The sequence below is a fragment of the Podarcis bocagei genome, assembly GCF_964188305.1.
Source record: "Podarcis bocagei genome assembly, chromosome: 13".
Taxonomy (NCBI): Eukaryota; Metazoa; Chordata; class Lepidosauria; order Squamata; family Lacertidae; genus Podarcis; species Podarcis bocagei.
Window position 1 is genome coordinate 2330664 of NC_138138.1, and position 24810 is coordinate 2355473.

General features: G+C 51.1%; 2 protein-coding genes across 6 annotated transcripts in view; one reads left to right on the forward strand and one right to left on the reverse strand.

Moving 5' to 3' along the window:
* The window catches only part of LOC308572488 (putative CENPB DNA-binding domain-containing protein 1), a 258614-nt gene that overhangs the window by 188876 nt on the left and 44928 nt on the right, over window positions 1–24810 (forward strand). The window lies entirely within an intron of this gene.
* Window positions 9631–24810, reverse strand: part of TRPV4 (transient receptor potential cation channel subfamily V member 4) — a 53828-nt gene continuing 38648 nt past the window's right edge. For 4 of the 5 annotated variants that reach the window (XM_081168506.1, XM_081168505.1, XM_081168508.1 and 1 more), the window contains 7 exons: window positions 21096–21169; window positions 20414–20579; window positions 19060–19126; window positions 16019–16335; window positions 15024–15151; window positions 13646–13767; window positions 9631–10422 (listed from right to left, as the gene is read on the reverse strand). In XM_081168506.1, coding sequence (XP_081024632.1) covers window positions 10265–10422; window positions 13646–13767; window positions 15024–15151; window positions 16019–16335; window positions 19060–19126; window positions 20414–20579; window positions 21096–21169 — 1032 coding nt within the window. In that variant the 3' untranslated portion in view covers window positions 9631–10264. The remainder of the gene's footprint in view (window positions 10423–13645; window positions 13768–15023; window positions 15152–16018; window positions 16336–19059; window positions 19127–20413; window positions 20580–21095; window positions 21170–24810) is intronic. The other variant, XR_014001769.1, reaches the window with a different exon arrangement.

Here is a 24810-nt window from a genome sequence, read left to right on the forward strand (position 1 = left end):
TAATCTACAAGAGCAGAGTCCCCCCCCCCCAGCACAGATTAGCCTCTCTTTCCTGCTCCCTGGTCTCCTCACCACAGTTTGCAAGCACATGGGCCAGTGTAGTGTAGTGGTTAGTAGTGTCAGGCTAGAACCTGGCAGGGACCAGGGTTCAAATCCTCCCTTGGCCATGAAGCTCCCTGGGTGGCCTTGCGTGCCACTCACTGCCTATCACCCTGACTTGCTGCACAGGGTTGTTGGGATTAAATGAGATGGGGGGGAGCCACATGTGCCACCTTGAGCTACTTGGAGGAAAAGGTAGGGTGTAAATGCAATAAAATAAAATAAAAATAATCAAACAAAAACCCAACCTTTGGGTACCTTTTTGAATTGCACTGGTCATGCACAGGGCTAGCAATCAAAGGAACAGGCTGAGCAACTTGTTTGCAAGCTAACAACTTCCAGAAGGGGGAGAGCATTGGTCCCGTGCAGCAGAAGCAGCAGAGTTCTGCTGTGGCACCTTAACCAACTTTATTGCATAGCCTCCAAGTGTCCCTATTTCCCAGGGACAGTCCAGCAATTACAGAAGCCATCCCAGATTCTGAATTGATCCTGGCATGTCCCTGTTTCCCCTGCCAGTGCCACGGAGGGTGAGCTGGTCCTCAGCGGTGGGGCTGCAGGGGAGCATCCTGGTGCCTCTCCACGGTCGCCCCGGCCAGCCGCCTTCCTTGGGCAGCTGATAGCAGCCAATGGAGAGCAAGCGAGGAGGAGGAGGAGGCTGCCGCTGCCAAGGCCCAGCCCTGCAGGATGTGAGGTGCAGGCAGAGGGCAGGGCTGCCCTGGACGGGAAGAACAGCGGAGAGCAAGGAGGCTTGGTTTTTAAAAAAGAAAAAAGCTTTGTGCATCCACATCTAATCTTATCCCTTTATAAAATGCATTTATTGGAGTGTTTTTATTTTTGCTAATCTACCAAAGGATAACATAAAACCAGAATTAAGGTGTTTTCTCAGGATGGCGGAGAGCAGGTGTGCTGTGTCCCATTGGTGTCGTGGTGGTGACACTCGCCCTTCTTCTGATAGGAAATGCCGGGGGGAGGGGCAAAATTGGGGGGGCGAGGAGGGTCAGTTGCGGGGGGGGGGTGAGCAATGTCCCTATTTTTACCTGAGGAATGTTGGAAGGCATGTTATTGTGGGCTGGGTTCCACTTTGGCACTCATCCTAAGATGCACCCAAACATTCACTTCCCCTTGCCTTGTCCAGCCGCACACTGACTGCTGGGGCCTCCTCTGCAGGTGACGCTCCTCTTTTTTGAAAGGCCATCAGAGGCCAGCCCTGCATTTGAAGGGCTGTCCAGCCCAATAATGAACCCTGAAGCAAAGGAGGCATGTAAATTGCCATATGCAAATTTTACGCAAATTCACATGTTCTAAAACCACCCACCCCAATGTTTTGATGATGCAAAACATGCTGCCCTCCTCTGAATACCTGTGTGCCCCGTTGTGCTTGGGTCCTGCTTGTGGACTTGTTATGGAGGCAGTTCCGGGCCTGGATGAAGCTGGTCTTTCGGCAGAGCAGGTGAGATGCCCTCTGCTTTCTGCCTCTCCCACCACTGCTGCCAAGGCCTCCTTCCCCACCTTTCCAGGCAGCTTTCTGATGACATTCGACAGCCGTCAAAATGGGTTATTTATTCCCCCGAGCTGCGCACACATGCCCTCCTTCCTAAGCACATTATGCTGCAAATCCTGTTAAACTAACGTCACCCCGCTTAGGTGCCTGGTGCTCAGGGGGCATTTCAGCCCAAGCCCTGAAACTCGCCCTACCTCTTCCGCTTGCCAGCCAGCCAACCCAGGGCAAATGCTTGTCCGTTGCCAGTGGAGAAGTGTGTCTGGTGTGTCTGTGCTGGCACGACGTTCCCTGGCACTCGTGAGAAGCTGGTGCTCTCCTCTGGCACACCCAGGGGCAAAGGCAGCGGGTGGGGTGGCTGCCCTCCCTCCTTGCCCTTGGCCCCGCAGATGGGACTCGACTCCCCTGCCAGAGCTGAGGCCTTTAGGCTGCATTGCATACGCAGAAATCTCATTACCTGCATTAGGAGAGTTACTGGCAGGAAAGCCATAAGCAAGCTGGCTTTGCAGACTCCTTTGAACTTTGCAGAGCTGCTGGCCTATATCTCAGAGCCGCTCTGGTGGGGGCGGGGTGAGGATTGTGCCCCCACTGGCTCTGCATCAGGAACACGGCTGCTGTTCCCTGGTTTGCAGGGAGGGCTGTAGCTCAGCAGCAGAGCACCTGCTTAGCATGCAGAAGGCCCCACTTTCAATCCCCACTGGCATCTCCAGGGAGGGCTGGGAGTGGCTGGAAGCCCTGGAGAGCTGCTCCACTCAGTGTGGACAATATTGCGCTAGATGGGCCCATGGGTCAGCTCCTGAGACTCCTATTAGGTATATTTATTTTAACCAAAAATCAAAATTGTTTGGCCTTATCTTTGCAGTAACAGGTGGAAAGTCAGCAGGGGACTTCCCAGGGCTCTGCCAGATGCACCATTCCAGCCTGGTTGGCAGTGGGAAGGGCAGCCTGGTTCCTGCCAGGTCAGGGCTACAAGCGCTTTCGACACAGCAGCCCCATCCAAATGCATCCCTGGCCTGAAAGGTATGGCCGGATATTGCAGCCAGGGTGCCTGGAAGGAGCTGGGTGCCGGAGGAGCCCCTGAGCTTGGGCTGACTTGACTCCCCCTGCCCGCGTGTCTAATGTCAATTCTCTTTGATCTCACCCCAGTCCCCAGCCCCAGCTGACTGTTTCATCTCAGAGTCTCTTCCTCCATTAATCTGCCCCTTTGAAGTGGGGAGCAACCAATGAGAATCCTCAGATGGCACAGCTCTGGAAAATGCACGTGAGTTTGCTGGCTGTGTTTAAAAAGTTCCCTCCTTTGGAAACTGGAAGGCACATCTCGCTTTCCCCCACATTGGCCACTGAGCTCTGCCACCCGCTGCCTGCCTTTGCTGGCACCAACGCCAAGCAGGCCAGGCTGCCTCCTGCGCTGACAAGGAGCAGAGCCACACCATGGCAGTTTCTCCATCAGGGAGACTGGGAGGAGGTCTAGGGGAGGGGGTCGCAAGCTGCAAGGGCCAGCGGAGGGGCATTGGTGAGGGGCACAACACTCAGTGCCACTGAGGGACAAAACACCCACATTCCCTCCCGGAGAGGATTAACAGAACCGTAAAGTTGGAAGGGACTACCAAGGGTCATCTAGTCCAGCCCCCTGCAATGCAGGAATCACAATGCTAAAGAATACCTGGCAGGTGGCCACCCAGCCTCTGTTTAGAAACCTCCAGAGGTTTAGAAACTTACTCAGCAAAATAAGCAGAAGTGTTGATGGTGTCAAGGCAGGCGGAAGCTGCGTCGAGGCTCCAACATACACTCAGCAGGAAGTAGCCCAGAAGGCTGACGTATCTGGGGGACATTTCTCATTTATCTCCCAAGCATCCAACTCTCTCTTGCCAAGCCAAGAGTTGCGAGGCTTTATGACGTGTCAGGGGATCGCAGCATTTTTCCCCTGCAGACCTGGCCTGATCAAAATACAGTCAGGAGGATAAAAATAATTTCAAGGGAAGCATCTGATAAAGCAGGTCGCAGGAGGCAGCTACTGTAAAACTGCACAGCTCAGAAAATAATTTAAACGGGGAGGGGGGAGCCTCCGTTCATCTCTCACTTTGATTGAATGTTCGTTTCCAAAATTAACCTTCAAATTTATCTAAAAATAAATTTGCCGCTGTGCTTGGCATTTGCTCAAGCGCATGCTGTCTCTGACCCCTCCAGGTCTGTCAGGGCTGGCTGGTGGCTGCAGGTCTTTTGAATTGGGGGTTTCAAGGGGGGGGGGAGTTGTAATCCAAAACACGGGTGGCTTGCCAGGTGGGGGAAGATGGGTTGACTTGGTTTAAGGCAACATCGCGTGATCTTGTGCATTAGGCCATGTATCTGAAGCGCTATGATACTATTTTAGACAGGCACGACTTCTCCCAAAGAAACCTGGGAGCTGTAGTTTGTTAAGGGTGCTGAGAGCCATTCGGAGGTGCCTGTTACCTTCAAAGAGCTACAATTCCCAGCGTTCCCTTGGAAGAGGAAATGATTGTTAGACCACCCTGGGAATTGTAACTCTGGGAGGAGAACAGGCGCCCCCTAATAATTCTCAGCTCCCAGAATTCCTTGACGGAAGCCGTGGCGTTTAAAGTGTCATCGCAGTGCTTTCAATCCATGGGGTGATGTCATCATTCAGTATTCAAGTACTTTCTCATAACAAGCAGAGCCTGCGTTAAAAAAACCACTCTTCTATATTCCCGTTAAAGTCTCCCGTCCCCTTGCTCTCTCTCCTGCTGGGGGGGGGGGGGTTGTGTTGGCTTTTGCTGTGTGTCAATTTAGCATGGGCTGCAAAGGTCAGTTCACTCCTGCATTGACGATAGAAGATGTCGATACTTGTTTATTACCCAGGACTGTTAATGCAGCGCCATTTTTGTGGCTTTGGGGCAATAGACATCATATTGACTGTGGCTTGGAATGTGCTTTGTGACCTCCTGCCGGGAGCCGCGCTTGGCCCAGGCCAAGGGGGAGGGGAGCCAGGCCTGAGGCCCAGGAAACATCCCCAGGGCAACACCTTTCACCTGCCACAAATCCCAGGAACTGGCCAGAACTGGCCAAAATAAACCCCCACTGCAGTCCCAGAGGCTTTGTGGCGTTTCCTAGGCATCAGGGTTCACTACATTGAGCCCCCAGACCTGTTTTCACAGGCTCTTAGAGGCTCAGACTTGTGTCCCATGAAGGCTTTATCTCACAACCTGACACAGCAGGTGCTCTTCACACACACACCCCGTGGGCTCCCCAGTGCAAAAGCATTGCAAGGGTTAAGGCTGTTGCTCCATTAAATAAATCTTGCCCCCCCCCAAGTCAACTGAAACTCCTAATTAAGGGACTTGGGCCCCATCTGCCCCACACCTTTAAAGCAGTCACAGTAGCTTATTCCCCTTGCAGAGTTACAATTTTCAAATTGGCTGAACATGCCATCTTCCCCTAGAGAACTCTGGGAATTGTAGCTCGGGGAGGGGGGAGGGGAGGGGGTGCCGCCTCACAACTCAGCCCCCTGAACAAACTACAGTGCCTGGGATTCCTTGTTTCTGATTAAAGTGGTATGATACTGCGTTAAACAGAGGTTGCAGCTGGGGCCCAAGTCCCTTAATTAGGAGTTTCAGTTGACTGACTAATCTACATCTGCGTAAATCTACGCATGAGTAAGCCAACAGTTCTGAAGCAAAAAAGTACTTTTTTGGATTTTACTCTAAGGCTATGTACACACTCCCGTTTACTCCGCATCCGTTGGCTTGGAAAGGGGTGGACACATAATGTTGGCCTCGATTCATATCTATCTGGTGTCCATCCTTTTGTTGCCTATGAAATGGCTGCATTTCAATGCCTTTTCCCCAAAACTGGCTTCGATTGAGAAAAAGAACGACCTAGTTGTGTTTTAAGCTGGTTTTAAGCCTAAGAGAGAGATGGTTCTTATAAAAAAACACTTAAAAACAAAGAAACAAATCTGACCATTTTATGGGGGGGGCTTTTTGTCAAAAAGTTGTGTGCATCAGTGGAGCCAATGAATCAATTTAACACGGCAGCCCCAATTTAAGTTGGGGAAGCAAAATCAGGGGAGGACCCCCTCCCTTCCCCTTCGGAGTTTTGCAGAAGTGAGAATGTGGACGGCAGCAACTTCTCTGCCCCCCCCCCTTCTCTCCCTCTGTCTTTGGCTCCTGCATTAAGCACCCCCTTTCTTCCCTCTGATGTTCCTGCCTCCCCCCATCAGCCTGCCTCGCTTTGTTATGCCAGGGGAGGGGAAATGGGGGGGATCCGATGATAATAAAAACGATTGTGTGTTGCATTGACAGGAGGGGCTTTTAAATCCCTTCTTGACGTTCTTAAATTACAATAGGAGAATAAAGAGCTGGGGGGGGCGGGGAGAGAATATGGGACTTTGGTAATGTGTTAATCTTAATTGAACAATTACCTCCGCTCCTGAAGCGTTCATTACTGCAGCGCTTATTGTCAGCTGTTTTTATTGTCTTGCAATGAATGCTGGAGAATCCATTTCTTGAAAAATGAAAAGCAGCTTCAGAAACCAAGCTGCTCCCTGCGCTCTTCACCGCCGTCCCCACCCCCCTTTCTCTCAACTTTTACAAGAAGAGGCTGCTGGATGAGGCGGGGGGGCCTGTCGTCCAGCCTCCGGTCCCCGCAGTGGCCCCCCAGGTGCCTCCTGCTTCCTGGCTAGGAGTCATCGATAGCCCTCTCCTCTGGGAACTGGTCCAGTCCTCTTCCGCCCTTCTCTATGGGGAACATGACGAAGTCCTTTCTTTCCTCTGTCCTCAGGCTTCCAACATTCGCTTTCGTTGGACGTCCTCAAGGTCCAGTGTGACGAGGGAGAAAAGCTTCTCTTGGCAAGACGATCTGGTCCGTGGCCTTCATTAGCAGGAGGGACCTGTTGCATTGGCGCTCTGGGCACTTGTGACTGCGGGCAATAAATCTCCCTGGCATCTTTCTCTCTATCCTAGAAATCAAAGACATCGTTTCCCCATGTCTTGCTCTTTCCCCCAAGTGATTGTTGGGCTGAGGCCTGCTTGGGACAGATGCTTGAGCCCTGCCTGGGTTGGGGACGAAGGAAGACCTGCTTCGCGTCCCCTGGAAGCCCCGGTGCTCTCAGTTACTGGGCAATTAGGCCACGCATGACCAAACTGGAGGCAACTTGTTTGGGCAGCAGAAGCAGTAGCTGCAGAGGCCATCAAATTCCAGGAGAGGCAGTCAGGCTTGTTAATGAATCCCCTGCAATCTGTTCCTGCGTTGCAGCAGAATGGACTGAAACTAAAAACTAAAACTACAGTTTTGCCAAATAATTTTGCCAACGGTTGAGGGAGTTGGGCATGTTCTGCCTGGAGAAGGGGGCCACCTTCAACCATCTGCCTGGCTGCCACATGGAAGGGGGTGCAAGCTTGTTTTCCCCTGCTCTGGAGGAGAGGATCCAAACCAATGGAATCTGAGCTCCCTTCCAATTCTAGGATTCTAATCTCAGGTGCCCCCTGAGGCAGTTTTATTTTACATTTTCAGGATTCTGAGTGCAGGGTGGTAAAAGGGGCTGCTCAGCTGCTGGGGTGGGGGGTGTTGCTCAAATGTGTTCAATACTGTACTAATGCATCACCTATGTATTTATCTTTATTGCAGCAGTTTGGCTGGTGGAATAATGTGCAACCTTTTGCGTCTCACTGCATTGTTCAGCAGGCCAAGCTGTTCAGCCCCAGATAGCTCTCTGCTTTAGAACTCTTCCAAGAGCCAGCGCTCCCTTCAGAAATCAACACGTGTTCCCACACATCAAGCCTTGTTAGAAGCAAGCTGTCAGCCTCTTCCCAGGTCTCCTTTAAGAGAGCAACTGAGAAAATCCTCATCAGTGTCAAAAATGAGATTAACGCTGGAGCTGTAAAGATGCAATTCGGAGTTTTCCTCTACTGCGCTTTGGGCTAGTCAAGTGCTTACCGAGGAGAGAGGGAGGGAGGGAGGGAGGGAGGGAGGGAGGGAGGGAGGGAGCCTTCCTTGGAATATTTACTCTGCAATTTCACATCACTTGCTTAGTCCATTGCCGGCAGACTCCCCTGACGCGGGCGATTTATGCTGCGCTCCATCATCGCCCAGGCGCCTGTCATGCTTCAACGTGACAAAGCGCCATTGTGACCCCCAGCAGTAATTGACTTTCGTTGGCTTAAGACGCTGCCTCCTCAGCCCTTGGATCCCCACGTCCGGCTCACTCCTCTTCCTCCCCCATTGCCAAACCATCAGGACACAAACCCGGGGGGGGGGCGAGGGGGGGCTTATGGGGGAGCTGACAGGTGAAGCACTGTGGTGGGATTCCTTTCTGCAGAATGGCACTTCTGTGCTTGTGATGGAAATGCACCCAGTGCTGCCCTACAGCAACTCTCAAAGAAAGCTGCTTGCTGGTTGGGAAAGGCACTCTGCACATGCTCAGAGGGACCATCTCTCTTCCCTGGCAGGGGTGGGGAACCTGTGGTCCCTCCAAATGTCGTTGGGACTGAAGCCCCAGACAGGGGGCAATGGGAGAGGCAGTCCAAAGCCCACGGCTTGACTCCCTAGCCCTGCTTTGACAGGTGTCAGCTCCAAGCAGTCATGGGAATGCCATACCTGTTGGATGCCTGCCTGCCACAAGCTGAGGAAGTGCCAGCAGAACTGCTCTCTCTTTAAATGGATCCCAGCAGAGACTGTACCCGGGGCTGCACTGCCCCCTTGTGGCTCAGAGTTGCAGTTGCAGGCTAACACTGTGTGCTCCTGTCCAAGGCTGTGAGCTATCACTCAAGTATTTATTTCAATGGTTAATATATTATTAAGCAACATTTATTAACCATTCTAATAGGCAGCAAAACCCCCCGGCTCTATAGCAATACAGAGGCTTTGGTGTGAGCTGCTAAGGGTAATGTCTTCTTCTGCCCTAGATGTGATTTTAAAACTTCACTGTACACCACGGATGCCAGACTGCCCCCCCCCCCACTTGGATGTGGGGTTATTTTTTCCTACCCTTTAAAGCTGCTATGCAGGCTGAACTAGGAGAGGCACCTCCGCCTGCAAATCCTGTGACAAAACTAAAACTAGTTTTGCCAAATAAATTTGCCAACGGTTGAGGGAGTTGGGCATGTTCCGCCTGGAGAAGGGGGCCACCTTCAACCATCTGCATGGCTGCCACATGGAAGGGGGTGCAAGCTTGTTTTCCCCTGCTCTGGAGGAGAGGATCCAAACCAATGGAATCCACTTACAAGAAAGGAGATTCTGACTAAGCATTAAGGAGAGTAAGAGCTGTTCAAGAGTGGAACAGACTCCCTGGGAAGGTGGAGGACTCTCCCTCCTTGGAGGTTTACAAGCAGATGTTTGATGGCCGTCTGTCAGGGATTCTTTAGCTGTGATGTCCTGTATTGCAGGGAGTTGGACTAGATGACCCCTGGGGCCCTTCTAACTCCACCATTATCTGATTCTAGTATTCTGATTCTGGGAATGGCAGCATGCAGCTGAGCCCCAAAGCCCCATCCGCTGGAGCAGGTGGTGCAGGTCTTGCTAGAATCAACCACCTCAGAACTGCATTGTTTTAGCAGAAGCTTTTGACCAGGCAGGCTCCCAAAGTCCAGAATGCGGCCGAGGAAGCCTGTAGGCCTCCTGATGTTGATGGACTGTGACGTCCACCATCCCTGACCATTGGAGTTGGGAGTCCAACAACATCTGGAGGGCCGCAGGCTCCCCACCCCTGGCACATACAACCCCTGCACTATTTCTAAGCATAGGACCACATGGTTGTGCTGCTCACAAACTCAGCAGCCGTGAGGGGGGGGGGGCAGACTAAACAGATCTATTTGGAAGAACAGTGTCTCTGGATAAAAAATGGCACAAATAAACTTTGGGTTTTCTGTGCAAACTGAGCAGCTGAGAGGGAGAAAGAGGCCTCCTTGGGAAGGGGCTGAGGGGGCCCAACATGGGGTGAGATGCAGCCGTGTGACTTGCTCACAGTGACCCGGCAGACTCCCTGCCTGTTGCACCCTTGCACCCCTCTCTCTTCACCAGGCAAGACAAGGAGGGGCAGCTGACATACTTTGGCTTTTATTACTAAATAAATAATCAGATAAAACCTTGTGCAAAATAAAACTATTTGGAGTAAGAAATGCAGCAGCCCTTGGGCCATTTGCCCCGGCTCAGCATCACAGAAGTTAACCCTGAATTTAGAGCCCGCTTGGACGCAAGGAGCCACTCCAGGAGTCACTGGCCACTTCAAACAGCCCCCGCAAGAGTCACTGTCGCCACCCGGCCTCCTGTAACGTCAGCGCCATGGAGCTCGTAGCCTGACCGCACAGGACGATGTTCCCAGTCGCCAGCCTCTGCAGCTTCCACCCACTGGCGCATAATTTTGTATTGTGACAACTCTGTTTTTTGTGTTCAAAAGCAAGCCCATAAAGATGTGCCTCTGCTGTCCACCTCAAGTTGATAACCTGGGGAAGGCTCCTCCCCCTGCAGGCTGCTCTGGAGGAGGCAGGTGGGCCACATTCTGCAGACTACAAGCGGGACCCTCGCGTGAAGGTGCAGGAGCAAGAGGAAGCTCCCTCCACACGGGGTCCAAGCGGTGCTGTGCCCGCCAAGCGCTTGCAGTGGCAAAGAGGCCGGGCAGCTTCTTGATCCCAGTCCAGAGACCAGCTCCCTCTGCCCCTGCTCCTTGCGCATCCATTAGATGTGGGAGTCCTCCTTCCTCCAGCTCTGGGGGTAGCTGGGCTTGTGCTCATTTGCCGCAGGGGAGCGCATGCTGTCCAGGGGAACCACCACCTCATCTGGCTGCGAGTTCTTGTTCAGCTCCACCACCCGCGGCACCACGGTGGACCACCGATCTACAGGGAGAGAAAAAGAATCACAGAATCATAACACTGTAGGGTTAGTGCGATCCCCTCAATGCAGGAATCTCAACTAGATCATACATGACAGGTGGCCCCATCCGACCTCTGCTTAAAGACCTCCAGGGAAGGAGAGTCCTCCCCCCTCCGAGGTTGTCCCTTCCACTATCCAACAGCTCTCACTGTCAGAAAGTTCTCCCTAATGTTTCGTTGGGATCTCCCACTTTGCCATTTGAGTGCATTGGTTTGGATCCCATCCTCTGGAGCAGGAGAAGACAAGTGGGCTCCATCTTCCAGGTGACGGCTCTTCAGATGATTGAAGGCAGCTATCCTATCCTGTCCTCCTTTCAGTCTCCTCTTCTCCAGGCAAAACCTTCCCAAATCCCTCAGCCGTTCCCCACAAAGGAGGCTTGGCCTCCACCATTCCACTTGGGCAGAGAAGAGAAGCCTGCCCGGCCCCCTCCCTGGGTTCTGCACAGCCTCCAGCACCAAGTGCCTCTGATTTCATAGAATCATAGAATCATAGAATCATAGAGTTGGAAGAGACCACAAGGGCCATCGAGTCCAACCCCCTGCCAAGCAGGAAACACCATCAGAGCACTCCTGACATATGGTTGTCAAGCCTCTGCTTAAAGACCTCCAAAGTAGGAGACTCCACCACACTCCTTGGCAGCAAATTCCACTGTCGAACAGCTCTTACTGTCAGGAAGTTCTTCCTAATGTTTAGGTGGAATCTTCTTTCTTGTAGTTTGGATCCATTGCTCCGTGTCCGCTTCTCTGGAGCAGCAGAAAACAACCTTTCTCCCTCCTCTATGTGACATCCTTTTATATATTTGAACATGGCTATCATATCACCCCTTAACCTCCTCTTCTCCAGGCTAAACATGCCCAGTTCCCTTAGCCGTTCCTCATAAGGCATCGTTTCCAGGCCTTTGACCATTTTGGTTGCCCTCCTCTGGACACGTTCCAGTTTGTCAGTGTCCTTCTTGAATTGTGGTGCCCAGAACTGGACACAGTACTCCAGGTGTGGTCTGACCAGAGCAGAATACAGTGGCACTATTACTTCCCTTGATCTAGATGCTATACTCCTATTGATGCAGCCCAGAATTGCATTGGCTTTTTTAGCTGCCGCGTCACACTGTTGGCTCATGTCAAGTTTGTGGTCAACCAAGACTCCTAGATCCTTTTCACATGTACTGCTCTCAAGCCAGGTGTCACCCATCTTGTATTTGTGCCTCTCATTTTTTTTGCCCAAGTGCAATACTTTACATTTCTCCCTGTTAAAATTCATTTTGTTTGTTTTTGCCCAGTTCTCTAATCTGTCAAGGTCGTTTTGAAGTGTGATCCTGTCCTCTGGGGTGTTAGCCACCCCTCCCAGTTTGGTGTCATCTGCAAATTTGATCAGGATGCCCTTGAGTCCATCATCCAAGTCGTTGATAAAGATGTTAAATAAGACCGGGCCCAAGACAGAACCCTGTGGCACCCCACTAGTCACTCTTCTCCAGGATGAAGAGGAACCATTGATGAGCACCCTTTGGGTTCAGTCAGTCAGCCAGTTACAAATCCACTGAGTGGTAGCAGAGTCAAGACCGCATTTTACCAGCTTCTTTACAAGAATATCATGGGGCACCTTGTCAAATGCCTTGCTGAAATCAAGGTAGGCTATATCCACTGAGTTCCCTTCATCTACCAGGCTTGTAATTCTGTCAAAAAATGAGATCAGGTTAGTCTGACATGACTTATTTTTCAGAAATCCATGCTGACTATTGGTGATCACAGCATTCCTTTCTAGGTGCTCACAGACTGTTTGCTTAATGATCTGCTCCAGAATCTTCCCTGCTATTGATGTCAGACTGACTGGGCGGTAATTATTTGGGTCCTCTCTTTTCCCCTTTTTGAAAATAGGGACAACATTTGCCCTCCTCCAGTCTGCCGGGACTTCGCCTGTTCTCCAGGATTTCTCGAAGATGACTGCCAGTGGTTCTGAGATCACATCTGCCAGTTCTTTTAATACTCTTGGATGCAGTTCATCTGGCCCTGGAGACTTGAATACATCTAAACTAGCCAAATATTCTTCTACTGTCTCCTTAGTTATTCTGGGCTGTGTTTCCTTTGCTGAATCATTTGCTCCAAATTCTTCAGGTCGGGCATTGTTTTCTTTATCGGAGAAGACTGAGGCAAAGAAGGCATTGAGGAGTTCAGCCCTTTCTGTGTCCCCTGTTTGCATTTCACCATCTTCTCCTCTGAGTGACCCCACTGTTTCTTTGTTCTTCCTTTTGCTACGAACATACCCATAAAAGCCTTTTTTGTTGCTTTTAACCTCTCTAGCGAGCCTGAGTTCATTCTGTGCTTTAGCTTTTCTGACTTTGTGTCTACACGTGCTGGCTATTTGTTTGAATTCCTCTTTGGTGGTTTCCCCCCTTTTCCATTTTTTGTACACATCCTTTTTTAATCTTAATTCAGTTAAAAGTTCTTTAGATAGCCACCCTGGCTTCTTTAGGCACCTTCCATGTTTCCGTCTCATTGGTATTGCCTGACGTTGTGCTTTTACTATCTCCCTCTTAACAAACTCCCAGCCATCATGAACTCCCTTCCCTTTTAGTATTACTGTCCATGGGATCTCACCCAGCACTTCCCTAAGTTTTATGAAGTCGGCTTTCTTAAAGTCAAGAAATTGAGTCCTAGTATGCTTGGCTGCTCCTTTCCGCTGTATAGTAAACTTCAGAAGAGCATGATCACTCGCGCCTAATGATTTGGGGCAGGACACCTGCACCTCTGGACTTCTTCATCCCCCCAGCAACACTTTTGCTGTTTCTACCAACCTGGTGCCTTCCAGGTGTTCAGAACTACAACTCCCAACCACCCAGATCTGCTGCAGGGCTCCAGGATGGCAAAGCAGTGGATCACATCCCCCACCCAGCTGCCAGAGCTTCTTTAACCCTCATCTCCAGCCACTGGCATCGGGAATCCTTCCTGCCTCCAACGGCAGAGTCAGCGCAGCTGCTGGAAGCCTCATCCTCTTCCATGAAATTGTCCTGTCCTCTTTTGAAGTCATCCAAGTGGGGGGCCATTGCTGCCTCTTGCGGATGCAGGTTCCTCCGTGCAGACTCTAGAAGCACCCCACTCTCCTGTGAGCAAGCTGACAGCGCCTGCTTCCAGAATGCCCCCTCACCCGTGACCCCTTCCAGCCCCCACCCCGCCTGCAATCAGCAGCACCTACCTCTGCGGAGGCGGCCCACTGTGTGGGAAAAGCCATAGTACTGGTAGGTGTCGCTCTTGCCGGGGTCCTCATTGATGATGCCCAAGTTCTGGTTCCAGTGAGACCAGTTCACCTCGTCCACTCTAGGAAGGAAGCATTGTGGCATTTGAGGTATTGGCAGGGGGAGCGGGGGGAGAGAGGTCATCCTGGGCGGCCTGAAATGTTTAGCAGACCTGGACAGTGCTATAGAGTGGTTAGAGTGCTGGACTAGGACTCCCTGCTCAACTGTAAAACTCACAGTGTGACCTTGGGACTGTCACAGTCTCTTGGCCTCACCTACCTCACAGGGTTGCTGTGAGGATAAAATGGGGAGGAAGAGAGCCACATCTGCCACCTTGAGCATCTTGGAGAAAATGGTGGGGCATCAATGTGATAAGGGCGGGCAGGCAAGGCATGTCGCTCCAGGGCAGAACATCGTCCTTGAATGTTCAGTCTCCAGCAGCATCTCCAGGGAGGGCTGGGAAAGGCTCCCTCTCTGAAACTCTGGGGAGCCAGTCAGTGAGATCTGACTCTGCAGAAGGCAATGCCCTGCACTCCTGTGCCAAGAAAGGGCCTGGGACCATCTTCCCTCAAAGCTTCAGACCTGGTTCAGGGTCTAAATCCTCACCCCACCACTCAAACGCCATCCCAAACACCCCCCACTTCTGGCTCTCCTATATCCCTACGTTGCTCTCTCTGCACCATGAAGGGTACTGACAAAAAACAGCTGGTTTGGGAGCGCTGTCTAATTTAAAACAGGCATTGCCTGCCCTGGTCTTAAAATGATAGGGCAGACTACAAAAAAGAAAAAAGATTCCATTTTGGAGAGCACCTTCAAAATGTTGGAAAGATCTCTCTCTGCTGATGTAAGGCTTTCTGCAAAGCGTCCAGAACCCGCAGCATTTGCTGAGGCAAAAAGGAAGGCTGTGCGTGTCAGAATGGGTGCACCCGAGGCTTTTTTCAGCCGGAACTGACCAGAACTCAGTTCTGGCACCTCTCAAGGGGGCACCATTGCCATTCTAAGAGAACAAGTTCTGGTGCCTCTTTTTCTAGAAAAATAGCACTAGGTGCATCTGTGTGCCTGTAGGAGTGCAGAAAATGTAACCCTAATCCAGGATGCAGTTCCCTGAGTATCTCAAGTGCCTAGTCCTCGTGGGTGTGAAGAGATGGGTGGTTGGAAGGGCATGGGCAATGCTTGCTGACACCTCAGGTGGGGGGAGGTTTTCCTTGGGGCAAAATTTGGTTTGTCACCCAGACTGGCGCAGAATTTCCAACAGACAACTCTGGCTCAAGGGCCTAATCCAGAAATGGAAAGCATTTAGTCAACATCTCCCTCTCCCATGGGGACTCTCGCCCTTACCTGAAACACCACCTCCGGTCCGGCGTCCCATCCAAGGACTTCCCAACGGTGACCATCTCTCCTGAGCGGAAGGCTTTCCTGACAAACACGGGGAAGAACCTCTCAATATCCAGAATGGTGGTCGCCCACTGCAAGCAGAGAAGTCAGGAGAAGTATGAGAGTCCACTCCTGACCGGGTTTCAGTGGCTCTACTGATCCAGATGTCAATCTCAGGATGACACCCTCAGGCTTATCCAAGGGCAATTCAGGCAACCCACTTGATGCAAAGAACTTTTTAAATTATTTTTTTGAGTATTTGAATTATAGCAAGTCAAAACTATGTTGTCGGAAGTGATCTATTGCCTCTGCAGAATGCTGAGGTCATCTTAGCATGGAGCCAAACCACACGAGAAAGTCCATTTGTTGGAATCAACCTTATTCAAACTCAATTTCATACTATTCATGAAAACAGCAAAAAACAAACATCAGCAACAAATCCCCACCATAATGTCTTCTACAACTTTTGCCTACACTATAAAGCTCCAAATTTCTCAAATCATACTAATTTTTTCCAAGAAATGATAAAGGAATCCCGCATTGCAAACCTGTGATTTCTTGTATTATTTTGACAGTGCACTGCATTTTACTAAGCCACTCCCTTACAACTGGGTTTTGTCCAGGCTTTAATTGAGATCTGAATGGGGAACCGGCAGCCCTCTTGCGGGAGTCCTCTCTGCCCCAATCAAGCAGGACGGGAGTTCAGTCTAGAAGCAATGGAAGAGGTGCAAGCCTCCCATTCCTGTGCTATTAAACTTCAACCTATTATTATCATTTATTACATTTGTTACCTGCTCTTCACTAGCAGATTCCAGGGTGGGTTACAGCAGCTTAGAATTCAGAACTCAAGACAGTTAAATTGCATTGTATTCACAAGCACATTGCGTTCCAGAGCATCAAGGTGTGTTCTGGGCCCTTTGAAAGCCCACCGGCTGACTCCACCGCTGCGACTCGCCTACCTGCAGCTTCCAGATCTGCTTGCTCTCCTTAGACACCTGCCCCACGGTCTCCCCCATGAGGGCGATCAGCATGTTCAGCAAAAGGACGAAGGTGAGGATGATGTAGGTGACAAGGAGGATGACAAAGACCCCAGGGTACTTGGCGTTCTCGATCATCTCCAGGTCCCCCATTCCGATGGTCAGCTTGAAGAGGTCCAGGAGGAAATTGCTGAAGGTCTTGCTGTCCCGGCAGGAAGGGTAGGCAGGGGCTGTGCAGTTGGAGCGCTCCTCGTTGCAGGCCTCGCTGCTGGGGCAGGGGTTCAGCAGGGAGACCAGCGCTGCAGGAAAGCCAAGGAGGCACTGAGCAGTTGCACTAGCCAAGGGAGTCTCCCTGGGAGAGCTGCTAGGCCAGGAGTTACCATCCAGGGCCCTCTGGGTGCTGCACACTGAGCACTGGCCATTGGCTGACTCGGGCTGATGGGAGCTGGAGTCTAAATGATCTGGAGGGCACCACGTCGCCTTCCTCTGGATGAGAACGTGGTGTCAAGGCTAAACAGTCCCAAATACAGTCACACTTCAAAAGCTGCATTCATAGGACAGTTTAGTCCATTTTATTCTTATTGTCATTTCATCACTGAATTTATATTCCACCTTTTTTTCTCCAAGGAGCTCAAGGTGCACGGGTCTCCTCCTCCTCCTCCTCCTCCTCCTTTAACTCCCTCAACAATCCTGTGAGGATGAGAGTCACCCAGGGAGCTTCATGGCCAAGTGGGGATTCAAACTCTGGTCTCCCAGGTCCGATACCAACACTCTAACCACTGCGCCACACCACCTCCCATTTTCCTGAAGTTTTCCTAACTGCTCAATTTCTGCCTCATATTTGGGCTTTCACATGATGTAAAAGCCACTTCCAGAAAACTAATGTGTTATTTGATTCCAGCAAAAAACAAAAATGGTGCCGATTGTTGGGCCTCCCCGCCCCCCCAGCATGAATGAAATTTAGCACATATTGGTCACAAAGCCATAGTTCACAGCAACAGGCATGCCGTGCAGAAGGCTAATCAGAAAACAGGGCAGGAGTTCTAACCTCAGGAAAATTCGCACAATATTCACAATGTCTGAAGGCACCCAAAGTGGTGTTGTCCCTTCTTTGAATATTTTTTTACAGAAGTGCTTCTACTTTTAAATATTGTTGGATTTAGAAGCTGGGAGGGGAGAGAAACAAGGTTTAAAAATACCAAGCCTGTCATCTATAGGAATTAAACCTGCCTGCCAACTGAGCGCCAGAAAAATTTCAACCAATTTGAGCATGAAAATTCACTCTACTGAGCATGCAAAATTCAAATCTCAGCTTTAGGTGGGCAGAAAATAGCTTCTATTGAACGGGACCATTTTTAAAAATGCTTCTCCAAAATGATTTTAAATATCAACCAAAATGTGGCAATGCAACACAATCCTGAGAGTGACCAGAGTGCAGAAGAAAAAGGACTCATTTGGGAAAATATGGAAAGTGTTTGTTTACTATACAATTGTAAAGGCTAAGTCTGCCCCCCCCACCCCGATATACTCTATCCCAGTGGCCCTCCCTTAATTCCATAAACTCGCCCCCAGCACCCCTACCTTACCCTATAGAAAGCATTATTCAGTATAGCGGGTTGCATGACCCACCAAGGAAGGTATTAACAAAATAAAACCCCAAACCACAACAATTAGTTGCGCCTTTATTCAAAATTCATTAAAAACTATTTTGTTTAATTACGTCAATAAATTGATGGACTTGCTGCAGTGATGGCAGCTTACACCTCCAGCGCCCCCTGCTGCCTGCTTGCCCCTTATGCCAGGGACCGGACTGAACAGGAGGAATGGGAAGTGAGGCCTCGTCTGATCGGCTCCTCTCAGAAGAGGGGGGGGGGGGCGTTTCGACCCTGTGTCTCCAGCAGTTTCAGGAGGAGAGGGAGACAGGTTGATGTACAGATGAATGAGAAAATCCCTAGTTGCAAGATGGGGGGGGGGAGTTTACAGAGCAGACAGCAGAGACCTCCCTGGAGAGTCTGGGAGACCCTCCTGGTCCAAGGGCTCGCCAGTCCCTCCACATTCAAGAACAGAAAATGTGGGGATGTGACTCCTGCGACTTCCCGTAGGTTTCCAGGATGTTGTGGGAGACGGAAGAAGAGGGACTCAGAGAAGCCAACGTCTCCTATGCGTGGAGACATGGATCCTCTGTCTTGCAACCAGATGACTGAATAAAAAAGCATAAAATACGAACTGTGTGTTCTTCTTGCCTCTGAGGCTGCCGGGGGAGGGGAGGATACTCCACGACTGACATCTTAGCACCCCTAGGAAATCCCACGGCCCCCCAGTGGGCAGGAGACCCCTCTTTGGGAACCACTGGACGAGACGATGGCCATTCTGAGTTATCTCTCCATTTCAAAACTCCATAAAATACAGAGGAAGGAAGTTATAAGGTTGTCTAGTTATTGAGCTGTCTCAAACCTCCAACATCGGTAACTCACCCTTTGCATCTGTCTCATTTCAGTTAATTTTTAATTTGTATTTCATAACTATTCAATAAATAAATATTTTTAAAACAAACCAGCATCTGCCTGGGTGAGTAAGTTCATTCAGGAAAAGCAGTCGCAACTTGGCTGTTCAGGAATGTGGTTGGGTGACTGAAATGTTCTTTCTGTTTTGCTGCTAACCAGACTTGTTAGATTTGCTGTTTTGAGTTTTGTGGTTTCCAAATTGTAATTGATTTGTTTTAATTTATGTGCTAATTGATTGCTTGATGTCCAAGTCTCACTAATAAACATTTGGAAGCGCCATACAGCAGCTTGTCAGAGTCAGCATCTTTTACACCTTGGAGGCTGTTTTTGAAAACCTCAAAATCCAACAGTATTTGTGTCAAGGAATGTTGCTGCCCAAGAAAAGCCTTGGCGATGCCCCTTTCAAACTTTGCAGGTATGTGAGGAGCTTGCTCAGCTGAGCAGCAGGACACAGATTTTCAAATATGGGAAAACCAAGGAGCCCAGAAACCAGCACTCCGAAAAGGGCAGCCATCTTACCAGACGCGTAGCCAATCATGAAAAGCACATAGACCAGCAGGAAGCGGAAAAGGTCCTTGAACAGGATCTGCAACCAGAGAGGGAAGGCGGCCACTCAACACACCAGGCTGAACGTTTGCAGGCAAAGGCTCAAGGCAGCTGCTTCTGGGGTGAGCCCCACATTAGTCGTCTAACAGTCTGAAGCCAGAGTGAGGAAATTCAAGGACAAATGTGTCCTTCAGTGCCACTCCCTTCGGCCCTGATTCACACCCCCGTGTTCCTGCCTGACTGGGATGTGCTCACCTGTTGCAGAGGCAGTAAAGCACACCTGGAAACTGCCTCTTGGCTATGGCCAGAGAGGTTGGCAGGCCCTGGGGGGCCAAAATCTGGCCCTCTGTGCTTCTCTGACTGGCCCTCAGAACCCTCCCCAGGGCACACCTTGCACTGGCCCCAAATGCCTGCCTGGAATGTGTCTTTGACCTCTGGTCAAGCCTCTTGCTTGCCAGGGGGGAGAGGGGCATGGGAGCATGTGTAGAAACGGAAGATAAAAATTGCATTTGTTGCTCTGCCCACTTCCGCCTCCAGCCCCACCCATCACTGCCAAGCGGCCCTTGGGAGGCTGTCCAGAAGGGAAAGTGGCCCCTGGGCTAAAGAGGGTTCCCGCTTCTGATCTGAAGGAATGTTTGCAGCAAGGAGCCAGAGCGAATCTTGAACGATTGGAGGGGTGGTGGCAACACCCCACATTCCACAAGTGTTCCACAACTTGGGGACCAAAACAGCTGCTTGACACCATCAGTCGAACCAGGGAGTGACCCTCAAGTCCTTAAACTCCAGGAATCAGCAGCTGTATATCTGAACACAGGGCATGTGCAGAGGTTTCTTTGGTCCCCCCTGCCAAGCAAGCGCAGGGTGGGGGGCGCTCCACTCTTGTTCTCCAGCAACGCTGGGGGAGCTTCAGGTTCTGAGGATCATGCCAGCCCCTGCGCTGCAGAGTTTAGCACTGCCCAGAGTGCGGGGGGGGGGGGACCAAGGCTTCACAGTGCCCTTAGGATAAAGTTTGTTTGAGACTCTGTTTACTAAGGCAAGACAGTTGCCCCAGATAAGACCCCATCAGCCACACACTCTTCTGAGCAGATTGACAGGAGCTCTGCTGAAGCTTTTAGAGGGATGACAAAGTTAGCACAACCTGGTTCCTAAGAAACCATGAGAAACTGGTTTTGCAAGGATAAGCACACAGGAATGCAGCCTTGCTGGTCAAAACCCTCAAGCATCCCATAGTCCCTTCAGCTTTTCACCCACCTTCAAATGACCGGCCAGACCTCCTCCAGCCCAAGGTCCTCAGAGGCCCCGGACACTGCGCTCTGCTTTGGCTCACCTTCTGGATCATGATGCTGTATGTGCCAGTCAGCTTGAGGCCGCGGGTGAAGTAGAGGGCATTCATCCAGCCCAAGACCAGGGCAAAGACCATGACAGCCAGGTAGGCCTCGATGCCCGCCAGGTACAGGGCAGCTGCCACTAACACCAGGACCGAGTAGATGAAGCTGGAGGCAAGAAGCATCAAAGCCCAGTCAGGGGCGGACAGGGGGGGAGCAGCTGGGCAACACTGCAACCACCAGGTAGCCTCACCCAGGAGGGCTTCCAAAATCTATGGGCAGATTCACACCATAGTTTTCAAGCACATCTAATGTACATTTAAAGCACATGCTACCCCTCCCACGCAAGAATTGTGGGGACAGTCGTTTAACCCCTGGCAGAGCTGCAATCTGCCAGTCCCCTTAGCAACCCCCCCCCCAGGATTCCTTGGGGAAAGTCATGTGCTTTAAATGTGCATTGGACGTCTTTTCTGGCTCCCTCCCCCAAATGAATTGAGGGGGGAGCCAGAAAGCACCCCAGCAGATGCCCTGGAATGTGTGGCAAAGGGGCCCCCACACTCTTAAATGCAGGGGTGGCTAGCCTTTTGGCCTGAGGGCCACATTTGCCCCTGGTTGACCTGTCGGGGGCCACACACAGGCCGCAAATTTGATTTTGCTGCACTCTGGTTTCTTTCTTTTACTTACTAGAGCAACTGAAAGGAGCCATCAATGAAGAAAGAATTCACCCCGGGGCACTTCTTCATGAAGAGGTCTTTTATCTGGGGAGGAAGAGAAGAGAAAATGTCCACAATGGAGAAGATGCAGAAGCTACTCAAGGAACTTGGCATTTTTAGTCCAGCCTTCGTCCACCTGATGGCCCTCTGTACATTTTGCACAGCAACTTCCACCCATCTGAGCTGAGCCACCCAGCTCCCTTCCCAGGGAACTCTGGGATTTGTAGCTCTAGGAAGGGAACTGGGATCTCCTCACAACTCCCTTAACAGACTACAGCTCCCAGAATTCTTTGGGGGAAGCCATGAATGGGTGGCTTGGGGGGGGACAGAGTGTCTTTGTTGACTTTTACCATATAACCCAAAAACCAAATTGGAACTTCATGAGTCAAAAGCATAAAAGTTAAACCAGCCCAAACCAAGGTTGGCAGGGGATGTTATATTCACAAGAAGAAAAGATAAAGCTGGTTATCTGGATGTTTGCGATGAGATACAGACAGGTAAGTGGAAAGAAACATCCTAAGAAACAAGAGCTCAAGCAATGTGGCCCACAGGAGACGCCAGAGACACAGAAACATGAACGTAGGACTGAAAGAATATAAGGCTCGCTATCACATCAAGAAATGTCTCAACCAAGCAAGTTACTTATTCCAGATTTTTTGACAGATTTGTGGAAGAGGCAAATGCAAATTTTCTTTTTATGTATTCAATAAAATCACACCAAAGTGAGACAAAAGAGGTTAACTTTGTTTTTCCTTTTTTAAAAAAGGGTGCGCCAGGTAAACCAGGACTGTTTAAAGTAGTACCACAAAGCTTTAAACGCATGGTGTGGATGTAACCTTTGTTCCTTCAGTCCTGCAACTTTGTTAAGAACCAAAGCTACATTATCATCCTCAGATCCAAGCAAGGCCCCTTTGCAGTGGCCAACCAGGTGTCCCAGTGGAAGCATGCATGGTGCGCAAGACTGAGTGTGATTTGATAAATCCTATGCACACCGTGACAAGGGACGCGCGTGGCACTGTGGATTAAACCACAGAGCCTAGGACTTGCCAATCAGAAGGTCGTCGGTTTGAATCCCTGTGACAGGGTGAGCTCCCGTTGCTCGGTCCCTGCTCCTGCCCACCTAGCAGTTAGAAAGCACGTCAAAGTGCAAGTAGATAAATAGGTACCGCTCCAGCGGGAAGGTAAACGGTGTTTCCGTGCGCTGCTCTGGTTCGCCAGAAACGGTTTAGTCATTGTTATGTACTGAGTTGAATAGGATCCAAACTGCAGCAGTCTGATTGGTCCTAGAACAATGCAGCAGTATGATTGGTCGACAGGAACCACCCAATCATGCTGCAGATAGAAGTGAATCCACAACCTGATTGGCCTACAGGAGAATTCCGGAATTAGCCAATCACGTGCAGCCCATTGTGTAAATAATATATATAAGCAGATATATAAGCAGACTTTCATTCTTCCTCCTCACCACTATGAGCTGAATAAAGAGAATGAAATCACTTTGCGACTCTGAGTATATTTCACTGGCGACGAGGATGGGATCCCGCTGAGCTGACTGCCACACACAGCACCGCAGCACCGCCACCTGCCGCACCGCTGCCTCGCACCGTGTATCCAGGCTTCAGCTCCGGGACACAAGGAACTCAGAATGGCAACCGACAGCAGCTTCTTGCCGTTCAACCCAGCATCTGGAGACTGGGAAGGGTATGCCTCCCGTTTCACCTTCCTCCTAGAAGCCAAAGGGCTCACCGATGAAGAAGACGCCAAGAGGAGGGTGATATTCTTCAGCGTCTGCGGAGAGGAGGCGTTTGAAATCGCCCAGGCTCTCCTTGCACCTGAAGATGTTGCTACGGTTCCATACAAAACAATAATGGAACGGCTGAAGGGGCACTTTTCGCTGCAGCCCTCAGTGGTGGCTCGTCGAAATGCCTTCTACGCAAAGCGGCAAGCCCCTAGGGAAACCATAACTGGGTTTGTGACCTCTCTCCGCCAAGCCGCCCGGTTCTGCAACTTCTCAGAGCTGGAGAACATGCTTCGTGACCGCCTCGTCGGTGGCCTGAAGGATGAGAAGCTGCAACGACACCTCTACGCTAAGAAGGACCTAACGTTCCAGGTCGCTCTGGAGGAGGCCCTGGCAACGGAAGCTGCCAAGAGGTCGACGCAAGAGGCACCGCCGAGCCTGCCACCCCAACCGAGGGTCCACCATGAAGACCTCACCGACGACTCAGGATCTGACAGGGAGGAGGTGCACCGAGTACAGCAGCGCACTCAAGCAGCGCACAGACCACAGCTGCCTCGACGAGAAGGAGGGAACTGCGTAAACTGCAGGGAAAGTCACGAGAGGAGGACCTGCCGTTTCCGCAACACAGAATGCAGGCAGTGCAGAAAATCGGGACACATTGCCCAGGTGTGTCGAGCTCGGCCCACCCGACGCCAGGCATCAGATGACCAATCCAAGAGCCCCAGGTCCCGGGGCCCAACGCAACAAGGCAACTTGACGGAGCTCACGGACTTCCAGGTATACCAGTTGCCCCACCCCAACGTAGAGAAAATTTATGTAGAGGTACAGATAGAGGGTGCCCCATGCCGCATGGCGCTTGACACGGGTTCAACTCTATCCATAATCTTGGCAAGGACCTTAAGGAAACTGTGTCCTACTGGGGGTCCCAAACTCAGGCCGGCCCCATTCACCCTCCGGAACTTCCAGAAACGTAAGGTCCCCACAATGGGGGTGGGGACCTTCAGGGTGCAATACCGAGGGCGGACGCGGCAACTGGATTTGCTTGTGGTCAAGGGCCCCTACATTAGCTTACTGGGATTGGCATGGTTTGGACCACTGGGGCTAGCCGTCACCGGGGTGAACCACACTAGCTTACAAGTGGACGTGGACGCCATCTGCAAGGAATTTCCAGGGGTTTTCGATGGGAAATTGGGACAGTATACGGGGGCCCCCCCATTGCTCTACAGCTTGACCCCGCAGTACGACCGGTCAGGCTCAAGGCCCGCCGGGTCCCGTTCGCCCTGAAACCCCGTATAGACGAGGAATTGGACCGGCTCGTGGAGCAAGGAGTGCCCCCTGGGAAACCCCAATCGTCACACCCGTTAAGCCTAATGGTTCGGTCCGCATCTGTGCAGACTACAAATGTACCATAAACAAGGCCCTCATGGCCCACGCATACCCAGTGTCAGTGGTCAGCCATGTCCTTTCCACCCTGGCTGGGTGAAAGATTTTTGGCAAGCTGGACTTGGCCCAAGCATATCAACAGCTGCCAGTAGATAAGGCCACAGCAGAGGCACAGACGATTGTGACGCACAGAGGAGCGCTCAGGGTAAAGCGGCTGCAATTCGGTGTCAGTGTGGCATCAGGCATATTCCAGAATCTAATGGACTCTCTCCTTAAAGGGATTCCTGGCGTCACCCCCTTCTTCGACGATGTATTGATTGCCGGGCCCACACCAGAGGAGTTTGAGGACCGCCTCCGCACCGTTCTGCACCGTTTCCAGACGGCGGGTCTCAAGGTGAAGCGGGGAAAATGTCTACTAGGAGTGCCTCAGGTGGACTTTCTGGGATTTATGGTGGACGCAGAAGGGGTCCACCCAACTGGGGACAAGGTACGGGCCATTTGTGATGCCCCGGCGCCCAAGAGTAAGACTGAACTTCAGGCCTTCTTGGGACTATTGAACTTTTAC